At 36.1% G+C, this 22209-nt stretch overlaps 1 protein-coding gene across 7 annotated transcripts in view; it reads right to left on the reverse strand.

Annotated features, from left to right (window-relative positions):
- The window catches only part of alpha-Spec (alpha spectrin), a 333133-nt gene that overhangs the window by 30133 nt on the left and 280791 nt on the right, over nt 1-22209 (reverse strand). For 5 of the 7 annotated variants that reach the window (XM_069839770.1, XM_069839771.1, XM_069839768.1 and 2 more), the window contains 3 exons: nt 4627-4996; nt 1537-1649; nt 1303-1326 (listed from right to left, as the gene is read on the reverse strand). In XM_069839770.1, coding sequence (XP_069695871.1) covers nt 1303-1326; nt 1537-1649; nt 4627-4996 — 507 coding nt within the window. The remainder of the gene's footprint in view (nt 1-1302; nt 1327-1536; nt 1650-4626; nt 4997-22209) is intronic. The other 2 variants (XM_069839769.1, XM_069839766.1) reach the window with 1 other exon arrangement.

The raw sequence follows: 22209 nt of genomic DNA on the forward strand, positions 1-22209 counted from the left end.
AAATGAATCATTTGGAATAACCCACAAACAGTCCTATTTCTCAAATGAATCGGCTGCTTACATTACGATTCTATGCAACTCATATTTCCATTATTTTAAGAGGGAATACTCGAGTATCTCTTTTCCTACGTTGCAGGCTGAAAAAAAGCAAGGTTATGAATGTATCTTAGGATACGGCACTACTATTGTAATTGGGGCCCTGGATTGTACACATATTTCTATCTATCTTCTTCATCCTTTTCCTTTATGGATATTCCATCTTTTTTTTTTTAACATAACATATTTAGGATTCCCCATATTTAAATATAATAATGAATCTATCAATACTTCAGACTCACATTTGGATATAATCATTTTCGCTTTCAATTTTCCATTTTATATGATTTTAACTTAACAGCACTGAAAAACAAAGTAATGCAACTCCCAAACATAACAGCGCCCAAAGACAAACAAATTCAACTCGAAAATACAGAATACATTCGTTTCGATGCAGAACGGAGTAAGCGCAGTCGTTTTAAGACATTGACTATTATCTTTGCAGAGGTAAGGATGCTTTCCTTTCGTCATTTTGTAGAAATAGTGTGCCATCACAGACTTTACCCTGGTTAAATGAAGTGTTAGCTAACTACGTGGAAGTGATTATGAATGGTGCACAGAAATTACATTTTAACCATGGTTACTACATTTTTAACAGAGGTTGATGCACTTCGCCATAAGTCTTTTTTTTCCAAATTACCATAATAATCTATTGATGGTAGGCAGACTCTAATATACATTTTATAGTTTACATTATCAATTAAACTTTATTTTCCTTCTTCTGGCTTGTTCTTTTGCACTATTCTCGTATGCAGTCAGATGGCAATGAGTGGTGCTGCATTGACCCACAATATTATTCTTTCTTTTTGTGTAAGTAAAGTTAATTGTATAAATTGTTTATTTTATCATAATTATTTGTGTAAGACTTCAAAATAAATACCGGTATAACTTTAATGAGCTCTATTTTTGTATTTTTATTTTAGATTCAAAATTAAATTCACACAATTTTCCCTCCCCCCATTTTTCATGTTAAAAATGCAAAAAGAAAATAAGGGGGGGGGGGGGAATTACGTAAGTAAATACGGTATGTGTTCAGTAGTCTTTGTGTGAATGAATAGTAAAGAGGATTGCATTTAGTATACTGTGATAAATGATACTTGCAAAAATGTTAACATTTTAAGATCTGTTAAAGAAGACTGTTAATTATTACATGGATTAAATATTACAAAAATTTAGTCTACATTCAAACTGAATAAAGATATTCACCCGTCCCAGCCTAGGAGTCGATATCTGTTCAATGTTGATCACATGAAAGGTGACATCATAAGTTTTGGAAGAAAAATAAATAGCATTAAGTTTAATTTATCCATGATTCAAACTGACATGACATTATGCAGTATAATAAATAATATAAAAATTGTCACTATTCAACAGAGATAAAATATAAATATAAATGAATGGGTGGGAGAGGGGAGAAATTCCTTGCTGAGATTAACTTGCCTGGTTTCTGTTAGCCACTGATGGAAAGCATTTGCATGTTTGGCAAATTCCTTTCTTAGCTTGTCATTCTCCTCCTGACGTTGGGCTTCTTTTGCCAGTTCTATGTCCCGTTCCTGAAATAAACATCAAGACAATTATTTACGATCATTCGGATTTTTAGAAGATACTATTATATATTATGAAACAAAGTCACACTGAATGAGGTGGCTCAGTTGGGAAGTTCCAAATTCAAATCACAGGGCTGGTCAATCTGATTGGGGTTAGCGATTTTCTCGATCATAAAATAACTAGGAATCCAATTGCTTAATTTAAAATGTAAATGTCAGATTGATTCACATTTCCAATACAAAAGATACAGAGAATGCTTTATAATATCTTAACTCCTATTGATTGTAGATGGTGAAGATGTGTAACAGTAGGCATGGGAGTAAGCAGATCAGCCAATAGACAGAGTAATCGGATCGACGATAACGACAACAACAACAACAACAACAACAACAACAACACAACAGCTCCAGACAGTGGACAGTCACAAAATGACCTAGAAGTTAAAGTGACTGTAAAATAATAAAACCTAAGTCAACAAGAATAAAAGCACACTAAAAAAAACACACAAAGACAACAGAAGTTGAAATGGAAATGAACGAAAAACAGGTATTGCCCGTGCCTCACTTCTTGAGCTGTTTCTTTGCGGGGCGAGACGCAGAGGGAGAGAGTGGGAGGTCCTGCATGAGCTTACTACCCAACGTTCAACACATCGGCCTTTTCAGGATTTCTTTCATCAGCTATGGACAAGCGAATGTATAGGCTATCCCCTGACAAAACAAATTATGTCCTTCTCATCAATTCCTGTAACTAAACACTAATACCAGTGGTAGACTACAGTCTCTACTTGAGATTATTGACCTAATCGCGATTACGATTATCACATGTACATATCCGTAAACTCTTTTCTCTATGGCAGTGTGTCTCAAACTTTTTCCACTGCGAAAGTCCTTTTAATCTAAAGTGTAACTGCAGAATCCTTGTAATATTTTATTAGTATTTAATAATTAACAGACAAGTGAAAGCTAGTATCTCAATAATTCTGTTCAGTGGGACGAATGTATTTGCTTTTCAAGCCCAAAAACTGGTTTTATGGCGGAAAGTTGTTGTCTCATTTCTACTGTATTTTTTAATTTTGTCTTTTCAGTATTTTGTTTTAGTGAACACATACGCAGAGAATCCAGTGATGAAAGTGATAAGTATTATGGGTATTTCCCGTTTTAGATATTCATTAAACATATTGTTATTACGCATATTATTGGAATATTATTATTATTATTATTATTATCATCATCATCATCATCATCATTATCGGTGGTTTCATGTTATTATTGATTCATATTTTCGTAACATTCATATTTTTTATAGTATCCACTAAGTATAAAATAGCCACCGGAGTAGCCCAGTCGACTAAGGCGCTTGCCTATCGATTCAGAGTTTCGCTCGGGTGCGGGTTCGATTCCCGCTTGGGCTGATTACCTGGTTGGATTTTTTCCCCGAGGTTTTCCCCAATCATAAGGCGAATGTCATGTAATGTTTGGCGAATCCCTGACCTCATCTTGCCAAATACCATTTCGCTATCATCAATCCCATCGATGCAAAATAACGTAGTAGTTGATACAATGTCGTTAAATAACCAAGTAAAAAAAAAGGTATAAAATAAAATTTAATATCATATAGGGCTCACGGAACCCCGGAACATACAGTGAGAAATGCTGCCCTATGGTAATTCAGCAGTTGTCCAGACTGAACGAAGAGTGGCCGAGTGTGTACATACATTTTAGGAAATCTCCATCAGAGATAATAGTGATAGTGGTAACCACGATTACAGTATCCAGTATTATAAACAGTAAAAACCCCTGCACTGGCACATGTTTTCCGCATATGTAATATGCTGCCGTGCTGCCACGCTGCAGCTGCCGTGCCGGTCCGAGCAGACCTAAGAGGCGTGGTTATAAGCACTAGGGAACTCTCGGTTCAGGACGTGAGACACAGGCAGTAGGAAGATCAGCACATCAGCAGACAATAAATTATACAGAACAACAGAAACATTTGATCAGTATGATTCAAAGCTTATTGGCAACTAAATTTTAAGAAATTTATGTACATCATCTATGTGATATTGCATCAATGAACATAATGTGAGCTACCGTAAAGGAAATGGTTCAATGGTACAAATTAGAGTAATCTACAGATCTCACAAAAACTCATCCACAAAATAAAATCAGAATTTTTACAAGAAAGAAGTTTGAAATTTTTATTTTTAATTTTTGTTTAGCAATGACTAGTCAGAGTTCCTCAAACATAGTGTCATCACCATTTACTGCAGAAAGATACTTTCGCAATGTTTTCAATAGTGCCACTGTCTCTAAACTTACATGAGAACAGCACCACAATAATCACCACAATCACTGTCATCACTGGTGCCAATGGCACTAACATCTTCAAAATGAGTTTTAGCTATTTTTTGTAACTACTATTGTTCTACAGTCAAAAGTCATTTATCTATACATAAGAATTCTGAAAATGATGCATATGGCAGACTATTTTCCCAGTCTGCTATATTAATGCAGAGCAATGTAAATAGAGGGAAACTTGAAGGGATCAAAAATAATTGTGTAAATGGAGGGACAACTTAAATTAAGAGGGATCTAAAAGTAAGTTTTTATTGTATGTATGTACATACCTCTGGAAGGAATATAGACATTACATGACATGATATCGGCAATCACAATTCTGTACAACCATATAGAACTAATATGAGTTGAGCATGTCTTTATAATTATACATATTGTACTCACGATTGTGTATTCGTGAAACAATTGCTACATCCAATCCATCTGAATTACATCATTAGTAGCCAATAATAATTCAAGCATCCGTCTGCAATACAGTTATAAAAAGACAGCTAAATACCATTCCCCGAATAGAAGAGAAAGCTGCCTCATCCTTTGAAGACAAACTCCCTCATCCTGTGAAGACAAACTCCTCAGAGGTAGACATGTATGTATGTATGTATGTATGTATGTATGGAGCTTGTACTACCTTTATAATTTTCTGCAAGTTCCTCCAAGTATCTTCCAAGGCTTCCATGGTAAACCAAGTGTAAGGATTTGGGCCCACATTGAAACTCTTGATTTGCTGATCAAGAGCCGCCAGGGCTTCAAAGTCAGCCTGAGCGGATGACAGTGAGGCCTGGAACTGAGCGTGAGCTTCCCTCAGAGCTCGTATCTCTTCAATGGAATTACATCTCACAGGATCAGTCAGGTCTTCTTCTGCGTTCTCAAACCAAGAATTGAATGCAGAAGCCTTCTTGGCAAATGTCAAGTACAATTCTTCAATTTGACGGAACTGTTCCTGCATTCTTAAGAGTCGTTGCTTACGGGCATCAGAATCAGCCAACAACTTCTGCCACCTATTACATAATGAAAACAGTTACTATATCAAGCAAAAAGTAGTTAAGACAGACAATACATGTCATTTTCTCGTAACTAGGAATACACTTCTGCTTTTTAAGGTAAAATGTCTACATAAAATTAATTTTTTGCTTTAGTACGATGCATCCATTATTTCTGTCTTTTCCCACTGCATCAATTATTTAATTTAATTTATAAAATAAAACTCCAAAATGAGAGAAGTTGCCAAAAAAGGTTCAAATTATCTAAGAGGGAAGAACTATAAAGGAAGAAAGAGTAACAAGGAATGAACATAGAAAACGTGCTAGAAAATGAATAAAGGAAAAGGTGGGGGAGGTGAAGAAAAAGGAGAAAAAAATAGTGTATTATAATATATACTGTGTGTCAGGGTTTAAGCTAGAAAATAAATAATTGTCGCAAAAATGCACAAATGAAAAATTATATTTGTGCAAAGTGCGAAAAGCTTGTGCAATATTCTAAATAATTATACATAAAAATAAAATTAATAAGGTTTGCAGAAACAAAAAATTATGTAATTCGTTTCTTGGAGTTAGGCTGTATTATTTTCAATCCATCTTACCGCACTCTAGATATACAGTATGTGCCAAAACAGTACTGAAATTATCGCTCATCTGCTGTTAACATTTCCCTAGCAACAGTGGCGTATACTGGTTAAAGGGTCTGGGCTACCACTGACCCTATTATTACACAAAATATATTTTAAAATCCCTATAATAAAATTTCTTACATATTTATGTTAATTCCAGACGTCTTGATTGGGACGAAAATACGTTGATGACTTCGTCCTTGAAATTACAGTTGGGCCACTTGCAAAGTTTCTGTAGAAATGACTTTTCAATGGATATTAGTGCCAAGCCGGATAAACGTTCTTGTGTATGAGTTGATCTACAGTAGGATTTTATTCTCTTCAACGCAGAAAATCTTCTTTCTACCGATGCTGACGTAGCTGGTATTGTCACAATTAATGTTGCCAATTTAAGGACTTCAGGAATAACTTGGTTCAGCTGGTTTTCATATATGGCAGATAATATTTCATGGATAGGTTTGTTCGAAAAATCAAAGACTTCTGCTGAATATATTACACTTAATTCATTTTTCAAACGTAAAGTGACAGTTATAGGACTGAAATAATTTGTTTAGTGCCTCATTCGGGAAGTTTTCTCTATAAGCAGAAAATGTTTGAGAATCTAGAAGATGTGTGAACTGAAGCTTTCCATAATCAGAAAATCTGTCAGTAATTTCCATGTGCATACGATCTAGTATGCTGTAGTACAGCTGCCTGTATTTCAATTCAGCATCTCCTTTTCTTCGCTTTAATGGTGGTTCCATTGTATTGGCTGAAGAATTTTCATTTTCCATATTACTCCATATGGACGGAAACCCACTACGTCTGAACTCGGATATAGTACTTTTATTTTTTTTTTAACTTTGATACCTCTTGCAAGTAGTATGCTATGTCTACACTTTTTGTCTGAAGAATATTGTAGAGTACATCTGTATGTGCGAACACGCTAGCATAGACTTCAAGAAGAAATATATTCTGAAACTGTGTGAAAAAATTCAAATATCCTTGAGGCTGCACATTTACAGCATCATCCCAGTTTTCTTCAGAGTCATTACAAATGATATTTTTAAAGAAAGCAGTCCGTTTTTCTCTGTATTCCTTTACTGTATTTACAAGCTGAGATGTAAAATTCAATCTAGTTGGTGCTACTTTTGGGAGTTTCTTGTTCATAAATTCCTTGAGTTTTCTGATCTTTTAGGAGATGATGAGAAAAATGCAGCTAAACCCGACAGTGTTTTGAAAAAAAATGCAGCATTCTGGAATGGATGAAGTAGTTTGTTGTAAAACTAAATTGAGAACATGGCTGTAACAATGGACAAATAGTGCTTGAGGATACTTTTCTTGAACTTTTGTTTTTAAGCCATTAATATTTCCCGCCATAACTGAAGCACCATCGTATGTCTGTGCAATTAACTTATTGCCGACATTGTATTCTGCTATAACACCTTCCACATGCTGAAACAAAGCAGCAGCAGTTTTGTCCGAACTGACATTTGTGAATCCTATAAACTGTTCTTGAACATTGGCAGTACTGTCGACGTATCTTAAAACAGTGGACAATTGACTCTGATTAGAGCAGTCACTTGTTTCATCAACAACAATGGCCACAAAAGGTTTTATGTTCTTTATCATAACCCCACTTATAGCAAATATTAAGTCATTCTGAATTGCGAGAGAAGTACCACGAAATACTGTTGAACTCTCAAGATGATTGGCCAGTAAATGGTCAAATTCACTTAAGGAACTTAAATATTCAATATAATTTCCTCTATTGTCTGATTCCACACTCTCATTATGACCCCGAAAATCCAATTTTTGTTTTCCTAGAAAGCAGACTGCGTTAATAAGATGCAGTAAAATCTCCCGATTTTTTTTTTCACAAGAGCATTGTGTTGGTTGATGTGTAGAGCTTTTCGCTTATCTAGCTGTAAATCAATTCTTGTGTTCCCAAAGTTTGCAAAGTTCATGCTACTACAAATATGAGCTTTTGATCTGTCGTATTCTAGGACTGCCGTTCGAAGGGAGTTCATATTAGAAAACCCCTCTTTTGACCACACATTAGTTTCGCGGCTAAATAACAAACATGGCCAGCAAAATAGTTTAGACAGTTTAGAAGTACCACACAACCAATTCCACTTACCATATGATGTTGAAGTGAAATGGCGTGTGTACTCTCGCTGTTTTTCTTTTACGTCCATGGACAAATTTAACTCAGGAGTTGGTCTTTCCATTTTCACAATTTCAACTTTCTCCTTGTTATGTACGACGGTTAAAAGGCACTTTTAATAAACCTTCTATTACACAGTCATTTTCAACACAAACCTCTCCAGAAACTTGTTCTGTCATATTTTTCACAATATCACTTAATTGGGAAATTAAAAACTTAATAATTCACAATTAATATAACTCTTAGACACTCGAACAAATCACAGATTTAAAATAATGCACTGCAAGAACACAATCACATTCAATTGCTAGCGTACTAAGCGTATAGCTGCTTCGCGCCTGCGAAGAAACCGATCACGAGAGTGGCAACTCGCCCGCCTACAGTGCACGATGGAAACAGTAGGGAGCGGGGGGGGGGGGCAGTTGTGCAAAGGACAGCGTGAGCGAAACGGTCACAGGCTACCTCACGTAGCAAGCGGTTTCTCCAGCGATGCCGCCTTGACAACTTGTTTCTTTTCGAGAGCAGAGAGCGCATATAAATCTAACAATTACTTTAATTTTAATTACTATGGTAATACTAATAATACAAAATTATTACATTACGTTATATTATAAACTTTTTCTTTTGTAATTTCCTTGGGCTACCGTCGGTAGCCCCGGTAGTCCGCAAAATACGCCCCTGCCTAGCAATGAAGTATTTATTTATTGTATACAATAATTTGACATATTGTGAAGTCAGTGTTGTATTGATTTCTGCAATTATGGTTCTCACAAATGAGGAAAAGGTGTTTATTGTCGAGCATTATTTCCAATCATACGGAGTACTGAAATTTCAAACATACTCTGAAAATCAAGATAAGTCATTATAACATGCCAGGCAACATAAAACTGATCTCGTACGACTTAACGTGTCAACGACAGTTAACATTGCTGTGTTATTTGGTGCCAAATTGTTAAATCACTCCAGGTACTGCACTTTAACATGAAGCAAGTTCAGCCATTCTGACTCCGTATTGCCCATTCCATCAGCATTTCACTCAAATTCAGATTCTCCAGAAGTGATTAGTTCATACACCAGTCTGATTTCATTTTCTCCATTACCATCTTCGTTTCTGAAATCCAATGTGGTTGTCGCATTTTTGTACATTTACATTGAAAGTTTGTTGCATTTTTAGAAGTCGAGTAGCAAAATGCGACTGTAAATTAAACCCTGCTGTGTGTGTGTGTGTGTATACAGTGCATACATTTTATCTTTCCACGCTTGTGTATGGTACCACAGTTGGCAGTAAGAAGCACTGCCATTCAAGGACATAATCACTGATAAGACAGTTGTCTATTGTGTGCAATATTAAATTGATTTTCAGAGCAGTACATCTGTTATTGTCTGCAGTGTTGAGTTTCATTTCTCTGTTTGGTCTACTACATGAGTCCTGGTTCAGAGATTTAATACAGAGAAAAGAAAGAAGAAGAACAAAAACGAATCACCTGCTCAATGTCATAGAGAATTTCAAGAACATTTTCCTGGGATTAATCCACCTGAAAGGACTACAGTTCATAAAATAGTGAATAAATTCGAAACTACAGGATCAGTATTAGGCAAGAAAAGACAAAGGTGTCATGTTTCAACAGAGGAAAAGTTGGTGATATCAGTTGCTTGATTAGAACAATTGGCACAAAAATCTCTCATGAAGTTAGCGCAAGTGGGGCTCAGTTGTACATCAGCACATGTTACAAAATTACTAAAAGTGAGAACAAACACTGAACATTTTGGAAACAGAGCAGCAAGATGTAAATCAAAATGTTTTAGAAGCTAAAATACCTGCCTTGCAACAAATAAGGAACACTTCCAACACAATCTTTGAAAAAGTAAGCATTTTTTTTAGCACTTTCACAATTTAAAATGGTAAAAAATTCTTTCTATGGTTTATGTCGTGTGTTCTAGACTAGTAACCAAGCGCTCAGTGGGCCAAGTGTGAACATTTTGGAAACAGAGCAGCAAGATGTAAATCAAAATGTTTTAGAAGCTAAAATACCTGCCTTGCAACAAATAAGGAACACTTCCAACACAATCTTTGAAAAAGTAAGCATTTTTTTTTAGCACTTTCACAATTTAAAATGGTAAAAAATTCTTTCTATGGTTTATGTCGTGTGTTCTAGACTAGTAACCAAGCGCTCAGTGGGCCAAGTGTGGGCAGCTGCACTGTGCACTGGTGCTTGCACTCTACTTCTACTAGTGTGGAAAGATAAAATGTATACACTGTGTATATACGTATGTATATTGTTGTAAATCACCTCTACTAAAGGGCCCCATACACACAGAGATATATCTGTACATACTTACTTCAGGGAGATGTGCCTGAATTGGATGACTCCATACACACTGAGACTTACAATGATGAAATCTCGACCACATACTCGCAGTATCATTTGTTTGTATTGTTTACTTTTTCTCCTGCTTAATTTCAAAAGCACTACAGTCGCGAAAGTCTGAAGACTTATGTACCTCAGGGCCAAAAAGTATTAATATTTTTCGCTCATGAGTTGCCTGTGGATGTAGGTTTGTACAGGCTACTTCCTACTTGGCATATTTTAATTTTTTTAGAATCACTTAGACATAGGAATAGTATTTGAGTCTGGTTTGATAGGCTTATTAGACCTAATAAGATTGCACAAATTTCTCGATTTTGATCAAATTAAAAAAAAGGGAGAAAAATTAGACAAAAAAGGGTTAATTTACTGCTTTTTTACATATTAAAATAGTACTAAATTCAGAAGAAAAAAGGGAATGCCCACCCTCGTTCTATCCTTTTGCATTCTCCCTCTTTATTTTTTTATTTTAATACATAAAAAGACAATAGTACACTAACGGGCAAAAAAACCGGGCCAACCAAACTTTCTCAATTTCTTTTTGTTTTATGAGGTGAGAATCAGAAAACCCATTATGAAATGAAGGAAACATTGCAACCCAGCAAACAAACTCTTTCATTATGTGACATGTGTTATTATTTTCAATGCCAAACAATGGATATAATTAAAAGGTGTAATCAATCTTCTTAATGTATCCAGCTGTTTGCTGATAACATAAAGTCCACTATAGTCCACTGTAGTCTATTAAGTTTTTGTTTTTCACGGGTATTTTGATTGGTGTTCATTATAGATGGCTGTTGCTAGTAGCCAGAGTTGGGGTGTAATCAATATATACTGCAAGGCTGTGTCTTCTGCAACTGGTACTGATGATTTTAATTTACTTCTTTTGTGGTTTATGGATGGACAGTATAGAAGAATGTGTTCCAGATCTTCATCATCATTATTACACCACAGACAAGTAGGATTATCAGAAAAGTGAAATCGGTTTAGGTACAATTGTGTGACAATGTGACTTGTTCTGGCTCTTGTTAAAAATGTTTGAACATGTCTGGGCAAGTTTTTGTACATTTCCAGGTCATTTGGTTTCTTTTGTAGAGACTATAAAATTTTTCCTTTGTCAGAAGAGAGCCAATTGTTGATCCAGAGGTTTATAAAATGAGACTTTACTGAAGCAAAAGCACTGGATAGAGATATCACTTGAAGAGGTCTTGGTTGCAAATATGTTGCCTGTTTTGCAATATTATCGACTTTCTCGTTTCCAGGTATACCACAATGACTAGGTATCCATTGAAATGTTATTTCCTTTTGGAGTTTTTTTAGTTTACTTAGTTGTTTCTGAATTGGAATAATTCTATGTGCGTATAGGTTTGGTACATATTTAATTAGATTAAATATAGCCAGCCCCCTTGGAGTCGGTAAGTACACAAATAGATTTTTCAGAAATCTGAGTAACACACTAAAGAGCAGCATCAATAGCTACCAATTCAGTGTCATGACTGGAGGAGGATGAACATGGTATGAAATAACTTTGATATTTTGGAATATAATACAATGCTCTTGATGTCCCATTTATAGGAATTTAGATATCCATCTGTATAAATTTGAAGGTAATCCTTGTATGTGCTGGCATCTAACTTAAGAATGTATGGAGGATCATTTTTGGAATGATTTCCTGGAATTTATATGCTATGTTCTGGAATCACCCATTTCCATGGAGGAATTTCGTTCACAACTGAGTTTTAGCAATTAGTGTGTCTGTGATATAGAAGGTGTTAAAACTTAGAAATTGTATCAATTTTCTTCCAAATGTTCAACTGTGGCCACCCAGATGTTGCTAATAGCGGGTATGGCCTCCCCGTGACTGTATGACTGCTACCATTCGCCAATTCAACCCTTCGATTAGATTCTGGACGACAGTCTGGCCAATGTTATTCCACTCTTCACTTAGAGCATTTTGAAGCTGCTGTAAGTTGCAATGAGGAGATAGACGACTTCTAACTCACTTCCCTAGCATGTCCTACACATGTTCAATAGGGTTTATATCAGGGCTTCTTGCTGGCCATGCCATCCTATTGAATTCAACGTCGTGAACGAACTCATCCACGATTCCTGCAGCATGAGGTGGGCATTGTCATGTATTAACAGGAACTTTTCACCAATAAGTGGGGCATATGGTACCACATGATCAATTAGAACCTCTTCGAGCAGTCAAAGCACTTCCATTATGAAAACAAGTTCTGTGTGAGCTTCATACGAAATGCCACCCCACACCATTACTGATCCACCTTGGAAACTGACACGTGAATTGCAGGTAAATGGAGAAAAACATTCTCCTTCTCTTCTCCACACTCTTTGACAACCATCTGGAGTCCGTAAACTAAATTTCGATTCATCTGTGAAGAACACTCATCTCCACTCCCCCAGATTCCAATTAGAATGATTGTGAGCAAAACGTAATTGTTCAACACGATATTGCTGGAACAATTCTGAGTCTTTAGCTGGTCTTCTGGATTTCATCCCAGATTCATCCAGACGTTTTCTTACAGTTCTCTCACTCACGTTAACTTGTCTTATTTCCTGAAGGGCTCTTCTGGTCTCAACAGCTATGGAATGGCGATCTCTTAATGTGTTTAGGGCAATAAAATGGTCGTCACGAGCCGAAATTACCCGTTTTCTCGCTGAACTGGATCTCCTGGAATAACCTCCTGTCTGTCTAAAGCGATGGTACACTCATTGTACAGTCGAGCGAGGAATCCCAAGAACTGCAGCCACATAACACTGACTATTCCCATCTTCTGTCAATGCAATCACTTTTGCTGAATCGGTAGGACTTAGCAACATTTGTATAAAATGAAGTACTCCAATACTGCCTCAAAAGAGCTTACCAGTCTGTAGACTTCTTCAGTTTGCTTTGAAATGAATCTGAGAAGTTTAGACACAGTATTGCTAGAAGAACGAATCTTCTTTTCAGATTATTGTTGGCTATTAAGTATTCAGTATTACATTGTTACGTATCACAGAATAAATAAATGACTAAATGAACCTCAGCACATCTACAATTATTTTAAAAAATCCTACAATTTTTTAAAATTTAAAGAAAATGTAGGTAGCCTGTTTTTTTTTTGCCAGTGAATGTATTTTATCAGAAATTACAGAACAGTGAACATAAGCTTTAACAAGATTGTCAGTTCTTTTTAAAAATGATGTGATTTAAGATGAAGTTTTCTTTTGTATTTTTTGTCGAGTGTATTCAATTTCTTCTGTTACTCCTTTGTTCTTTTTGTAAACATTGCATCCCTTCCATCATACCTTGTGCCATGTGCAATTGATGGGTATCATTATTCTTCTTCTTCTTCCGGAATGTTCCAGTCTTCTATGCATCTGCTATCTTCTCTTTCTTTCTGAATTTTTTAGCTTTTATTTCTCAGAGATCTACTTCTTTTTCCGTTCCTTTATGCTTTTTTCTCTTCTTGTTCTCTATACCCAGGCTGTTGTAACCTTGCACCTGACAGCTTTGCGTAATGTTGGTAGCTAGAGATGCAACGCTGTCACAAATGACTTAACTTATGTGGAGTTTTCTATTCTGCTTCGTTAATTCAAATGGTCTGGTAATTATTATATATGGTAACTTCTTTCTTTATTACTGTCCTCTTACTGAGACCTAAAGTTTTTGATATCCACTGTATTACATTATCTGCAGGTGTGGAAGGTCGCCCATATATACAGACAAATTCCTTCTCATGGTCGTAAAATTGACGAATCATTTGCACCAGTTCTGATGCCAGGCTATTTATGCAAAGGTTTCTCACTATATGAGTTACCATTCCTTGCATTCTTAAACTTTTTCATAGGAATGGTTGCCAATGCAAATAACTGTACACTATTGTACTTACAATTAACTTCTCAGAGATAGGAACCTGAAGACATGAATTATTGTAAAATCTTATGGCACATCCTTTAATGGTATTATTATTATTATTATTATTATTGAGACAGACATTACCATGTTTTCATTATTATTCACATTATATTTTATTATATTAGGTACTTTCATTCACTTGTTTAATTGAACATTTATTGGGGAGCTGAGTTTGGCTTGCGTCTATAGGGTCAGAACCCCTGATGTATGATCTGTAGGAGCCCACCTAGAAAAAGAAAATTTTCTTTTTATGTAGGCATTGCCAAGAAACAGAATGAGCACTAGTTTTCAAAAGTTCAGGACACATGGCATGGTCAGTATTCCCTAACTTTTCAAAAGTCCTCCCACCACTAACATTCAGTTTTCACTTATCTTACTAGAGCCTCCTGTTAATGCCGCAGGGAACAAGTACAGCAAAACTTCTTTTATAGATTCCGCACTTATCCCGGCAACATTCTTACATTTTTTATGTAAATTTACTTCAGATATACGATTTTCGTTTATTAGTTTTTTATAGTAATGATCATATTTTAAACCTTGAGAGGTCCAAAATATCATTTATAAGTTCTAAATAAATTTTCCTCGAAATTAGCTTTGCTGTGAAAACATAAGAATGCAAAAATACAGTATGTGTTCACTGTCGAGATGAGGCCCACTTTGAAATTCGAAGCTACCCATGCTTGCCCCGGCACATGCTAGTTTCAATAAACTGGTTATGTGCAAGTGGGAGAATTCATTCAGAGAGAGGAGAGAACAATGTGAACTTGTGGCAGAGGGAAGAAATGGAACATTCGTAACAATGACGATCCAGAACCAAAGCTGTGACCACACTGAATATAACTACCGAATGCCCCTCCAAATATTTTAACAAAAGACAGTATAACGAGAAGATTGCTGAATGATTTTTGAATCCCAATTTCTTTGTTTGCACTTGCTGTGAAATGTGATGATCAGGTCATCAGTGGATTGTTGATTCTAGTATCGCGAAGTTTGCGACTGTATGCAAAATGAGTGGAGGAAAGAGAAAGCATGTTACAATCACCGAAAAAATGAACATATTATAGATTGTAGAAGCAGCAGCAACAAAACATGAACTGACATTGTCCAAGAATTAGAAGAGCTCCGTCCACTATAAATTCTATTGTGACAAACGCACCGAAAATAGCAGAAGAAGGCACATGTGTGTTTGGAGGGTTCACTAACAAGCTTGAAATATAATATATATCAGCCAGAGTTGGCTCTAAGCAGTTAAGATTTCCTATAAATAATCTTACATTTTTCAAAAATAAACATTATGAATTTAACTATTATATTATAGACTCAAAGATGGCTTAACTATGAAGTTTTAAATTTGTGAAAATAAGCTAAATTAATTCCCCCCCCCGTACAGTCTTCCGATGTTATTAAATGCCATTTCAGCTATAGATTTTCCTCGTTTATGCCTTTTTTTCCTTCAGACCACCATAGACGCGCGCGCACGCACGAAAAAACACACGCACGCACCCCCCCCCCCCCTCAAGACAGAACATGTTCTCTGTTCCTGACCAAGCTTCTGGTCAATTCAAACTTTTCGAATCTACATAGAGACACTTCCATCCTATTCATACCAAAGTCTTACTTTCAGGACTTTACATACACTTCAAACTCACTTATATTACCACTCCCTCCTTCCTCACCTGACAACTAGACCAAGAGATATAAGCTGTATGATTACATAATATTACTCTTACCTTATTCCTAGTATAGCCATTTTTCATTCCATCCCGCCCACCTCCGTGGGAAATTACCAAGAATTTGGTGAGTTCATTTGGTAGGAATAATGTTCCTGCTCTATTTATTCATTTATAAATACTGCTTGTCTCATTTTTATCTCAAATCTCAAGGCAAAAGCACTTATGCCTTTTCCTTGCTTCCTTCCCCTCAGCTCACATCAGCCAATGAAAATTTAAACTTGTGAAATCAAAATTTATATTTAAAAAATCTTTGAAATGTCACTAGTGTGTGCCAGTTTTTATTTTAATCGGTGTCCCGTTTCCTCTTTGCAGCCCTTCCCACTTGAGAGAAAAAACAGGAGACTAAAGGGAAGAGGGGCATACACATCCTTGCTCTGCACACTATTTATAGAGACATGGAATCTTACTGTTTCAACCAATAGCAGATTAAAGGGGAGAGGGACATACACACCCCTGCTCTGCACACTATTTATAGAGACATGGAATCTTACTGTTTCAACAAATAGATTAAAGGGGAAAGGGACATACACACCCCTGCTCTGCACACTATTTATAGAGACATGGAATCTTACCGTTCCAACCAATAGCAGATTAAAGGGGAGAGGGACATACACACCCCTGCTCTGAGGAACATGGAATCTTAGGCCGGGTGCACACACAATCAGAAGCGACGCGACATTTTGTCTCATTGCACTTGTCTCCCATTGTTTTCTTATGATGTGGTGCACACATAATCAGATGCGGCGCGACGGTCGCGAGGAGACATGAAGAGACAAGATCGAATGACTGCTTGAAGTTCGTTGCGAGGAGACTGTCTGATGGCTGAAGAGTAGAGCGCATGCGTTAATAGCCACATCCACGATTGCAAGCTTCCTTGTCTACAGATACTATTGTTGTATAGTGCATTCATCATGGAGCTCGATACAGATAAATTTGTTTGTTTAGTACAGGATAATCCAACCTTAAAACAATATCATGACAATAATATGGTTTATAAAATGTGGGAGGAAATTGCAAATGAAATGAAAGCATCAGGCGAGTAAAAATAATTAACAGGCCGAATAATAATTTGTAGTAGGTCTGCTGCTCTGCTATATACTATCATCCTGTATTGAATTTTAGTATAATTCATTATGGTGGCTTGTGAAATAATCATAAACATACAAAATGATGTTTATGTAGTTAGTCCACACCTGTGGAGTAACGGTTAGCGCGTCTAGCCGCGAAACCAGGTGGCCCAGGTTCGATTCCCGGTCGGGGCAAGTTACCTGGTTTTCCCTCAACTCAATATGAGCAAATGCAGGGTAACTTCCGATGTTGGACCCTGGACTCATTTCACCGGCATTATCACCATCTCATTCAGACGCTAAATAACCTAAACTGTTGATAAAGTGTCGTAAAATAACCTAAAATAAAAAAAAATAAACGTTTATGTAAGCATTTGTAACATGTAACCTAAAACATTAGGAGAAATTTACACAACGCAGAGCTGCACGCATTGTATTCTTCACGTGACATAATTAGGAACATAAAATCCAGACGTTTGAGATGGGCAGGGCATGTAGCACGTATGGGCAAATCCAGAAATGCGTATAGAGTGTCAGTTGAGAGGCCGGAGGGAAAAAGACCTTTGGGGAGGCGAGACTGGATTAATCTTGCTCAGGATAGGGACCAATGGCAGGCTTATGTGAGGGCGGCAATGAACCTCCGGGTTCCTTAAAAGCCAGTAAGTAAGTAACCTAAAACATTATGTATTATGCGTTCTTAGGAAATAATAACCAAATATATTAGAATTGGAATTTCATGGAACATAGTGAAGCAACACATTAAATAGCCTAAATTCATAGTATAATTACAATGGTAAATAACAAACATATTTAACACATCAATTTTACTAGTAAATGGTGAAATGTTTAACACTAATAACACTTAAGTACACATAAACATACGAGTAAATTACATGAATTTTACATAAAAGTGAAACTGAAGAAATGGTAAAGAAATGAAACATAATTTAAATTGCATTTTTGTGTAATTTGCTAAATATCATGTCCCAATAATTTAATTCATTGAAGTAGCTTTTTGAAATTAATGGGAGCTTTAACTGTCACCATCTCAATTTTCTAATGCTTAACTTTCATCCACTAGGGCCATATGGTTCTGCCAAGGAACAGTCCCTCTCTCAGACAAAAAAATAACTTGCGTACATATTCCGCACTCTATACCCGTTGGTATTTCCCCTTTGTTGATTTCTCTCCTCTTCCATCTCCTGTGCGTTACTTTGATCACATATATTAACACCATTGGGCTGAAGTAGGAATCTGTGTTATGTCGGCCAAATGACCTTCTTTGTCTCTTATCATATTGTGCAAAACACAGCAAGCATGATAATTGTGGCCTTTTCAGGAGAAACAAAGATTGTACTTTCGAACACCCTAAATTTTTTTGTCAATATTCCAAATGCACATTCGATTCTTCTAGCTCGTGAGTGTCTGTAATAGTAAATTCTCCGGTCATTAGTTAGTATGTTGCGAGTAAACAGTCTCATGAGTTGTGTAGTGAGAGGATATGCATCATCAGCAACAAACATGAATGGAAATTCCTTTCCGTCAATTGTACGAGGTGGTGGAAGATTCAAAGTATTGTTGAAAAATTGTTTTCCGAAATCTGAATTACTGAACACTCCACCGTCACTGTTTTGCCCCAGATCTCCAACATCAACAGCTAAAAACCTCGAGTCTGCATCTGCCACTGCTTGAAGAACTATTGAATTAAAGCCCTTGTAATTTCTATACAGAGAACCAGAATGCTCAGGACTTTCAATTCTGATGTGCTTTGAATCAATTGCCCCACAGCAGTTGGGGAAGTTCCATATCGACTCGAAATGGCTTGTAACCTGAATCCATTTTTCTTGTGTAGGCACTGGCATGTGTAAAGGCTGCAGAATTTTCCAAATTGACTGACACGTTTCTATTACTATTTCCCCGAACGTAGAGTATCCAACTCTCATGTACATGGAGAGAGACTTGAAACGTTCACCAGTTGTCAGGAATCTGAAAAAATAAATAGATTAAGGGGAAGGTAAATAAGTGAAGCAGTGGAACTACAATACAAATAATAATAATATTAATAATAATAATAATAATAATAATAATAATAATAATAATAATAATAAACAATAGGCTACAGGAGCCACGGACTATGGTATTATTTCTTTTACTTTCAGTAAAAGAATGTCAAGTGAAATGGAAGAACCTTCGGAACTCATACGGCAGATACCTCAAATCCATCAAAAGTTCTCCCAGTGGTGCTCCAGCATTGAAAAAGAAGAAATGGTGTCTTGCTGATGCTATGTCTTTCCTAAAAGACTATATGTGTATACATAGAACAACTACTGGCAACATGGACTCTGAAAATACAGAGTGTATTATGGACCAAGAAACTTTTGACGAAGAACAGGACGAACTCGACGTAGAAAATGTTCAAGAAGATATCCAATCATTTACTTCACATATCAGTCGGGCCTTAGTGTCAGTCAATAAAAGAAAACCCCCTTCAGCATCCCAGATTCTTGGGGGTCCTGTATCAGAATATATCAGAGCCAAGACAAATAAGAATGATAATTCTGAAAATCCAATGCTACTTGAACTGCAGCAGCAACAATGGACCTAGCCACTACAGAGACACTGAAACATTTTTACAATAATTGTAGTTTTACAGATTTTTACTCCTTGTTGTAATAACTAGACTTCGGATTTTAATTAAAAACCTATTCTAATCCCCATGGCTGAATGACAGTATTCATAATCTTATGATGTCATGTGACGCTGCCAGACACAACAAATCTGCCGAAAACTTTAATAACTACAAAAAAATTTAGAAACAGAACCACACAAAGCATTAGGAATGCTAAACGCCGTCACACCCTGAGTCTCGTCGACCCGTCCATTCCCCCGTGGTGTCTTTGGAATAACTTACGTGATATGGGAGTAGGGAAGAAAGCATCAGAAGCTAAAGTTATAAACATACCACTTGATAAACTCAATGAATACTTTACCTCACCTTCCACTATACGACCTGAAAAACAGTCAAAACTAAATACAATTAATACTCTCCTAGCTAATCCTCCTCCTTCTCGCGATAAATTTTTCTTCTCGCACATTACTGATTCTGAAGTAAGAAGGGCTCTTAAAAGCATTAAATCTAAAGCACAAGGCACTGATAACATAAACATAGTCTTTATCAATAAGTTAGTCGATGTCGTGCTTCCCGTAATAACCCATATTTTCAATTATCACGTCTGTTTATCCGCAACTCTGGAAAACAGCTTTAGTACGCCCACTTCCTAAAGTAAATTCACCTACTTCTGCAAAATACTATAGGCCAATCTCCATTCTTCCTGTTTTATCTAAAGCCCTGGAACGTATCAGTCATAAGCAGTTGTCAGACTACCCTAATAGAATTTAATCTTTTAGACCCTTTACAATCAGGATTCAGAAATAGCCATAGCACTTCTACTGCTTTGTTGAATGTTACTGAGGGCATACGAGCAGCCATGGATAAACGACAGGCTACTGTACTAGTTTTATTGGACTATAGCAAAGCCTTTGATTCTGTTGACTTCGATCTACTATTGACTAAACTACAAACGCTACATCTTTCTGATAGTGCTATCACCTGGATGTACTCCCACTTTACTGGCCGCCAGCAGTGTATCATATCTAATAACCGTTTCTCATCCTGGCGTATTGTAGACACAGGAGTTCCTCAGGGATCAGTATTAGGCCCCTTGCTGTTCTCTATTTATATAAATGGAATTTCTAAATCATTTAAGCACTGCAGATATCAAATATATGCAGACGACGTTCAATTGTATATTTCAGCCCGTCCTGATGCACTAAATGATAGCATTAATAGTCTTAATGAAGATCTTTATTCCATCTCTTCCGGGTCTCAACAATTTGGGCTTAACCTAAACGCATGTAAATCACAGGCTATTCTGTTCGTGAACCGTAGATTAATTCCTGATGTCAATGACCTGAATATTCCACCTGTGAAACTGAATAAAACAATCATCCCGTTTAGCTCTACCATAAAAAATCTTGGAGTGCATTTCGAATCTAATCTGAATTGGGATACGCATATTAAATATACATGTAAGAAGGCATTCTCTATTCTCCATCCACTAAAATGATTGTATCATTATCCATCTAAATTAAAACAGACGTTGGTACAGACACTCATTCTACCTCACTTCGATTATTGCGACGTTTTGTTCAGTGATCTCAGGATTGATTCCGCTCAAAAACTACAGTGTGTTCATAATGCGTGCATCCGCTTCATTTGTAATGTTCGATACTATGATCATATCTCACCTTCTTTTGAGAAGTTATCATGGCTTAGGTTACATGAGAGGAGAAATCTGCACTCACTTTCTCTCTTATATCGAATTATGCACACTTCATCCCCCTATTATTTATTCGCTCGTTTTCATACTCTTTCTCGCTATCATAATATTAATACTCGAGCACAACGCGATAACACGCTAGAAATATCACTTCACACATCATCTCTGTATTCCTCATCTTTCACTGTTGCTACCTCTTGTCACTGGAACTCTCTGCCGCCTGAAGTCAAGGGCTGCCGAACATAGAAATCTTTCAAATCCAAGTTCGAAAATTATCTTATGACGAGTTGCCAAACTAACTTACTATTATGACAAGTGTTGTATTGCATGTTTCCACATATTCACATTTTTTTTTATGTTCTAGTGATATTTAACTTATTTTATATTTTTGTTTTCATATTTTCCGATAATGGTATATCTATAATGTGTTAAGTTGAGCTATATATAAAACCATAATTTTCCTTCTTGTGTGTATTGTATTCATTGTATGCTTTGTACTGCACTATTTTATTACTATTATTATTATTACTATTCTTATTTTTATTATTATTATTATTATTATCATCAATAATTGTCTTATTTTTTTATACTTTGTATGTCTCATTTATTTTGACCTGCTGTTCACATTTTATTATGCTTTTTTCTTTCTTTCTGTATGTTATATTATGTCTGATTTGTACTTGTTGTTTACATTTTATTATTATTATTATTATTATTATTATTATTATTATTATTATTATTATTATCTTATTCAGTTTTGTGTGTAAAATTGTAGTGTACTTTGTAAATTTGTAGTGTTTTTTGTAACGCAGTTTTACTCCTGGTTGAGTGTTAGAGAAGGCCGTATGGCCTCAACTCTGCCAGGTTAAATAAATCATTATTATTATTAAAACTTGCAAGTACACGGTTCATAGAAACATATTCATAAAATTGGTACTTTTATAGAACTTAATAATGTCTATTTTGACGATAGAGCCTAATTTTGTGTAATTACCATGTTTTGTACCTGAAAGGTAAAAAGACTCACTTCTTTC

The sequence above is a fragment of the Periplaneta americana genome, chromosome 11, assembly GCF_040183065.1.
Source record: "Periplaneta americana isolate PAMFEO1 chromosome 11, P.americana_PAMFEO1_priV1, whole genome shotgun sequence".
Classification (NCBI taxonomy): Eukaryota; Metazoa; Arthropoda; class Insecta; order Blattodea; family Blattidae; genus Periplaneta; species Periplaneta americana.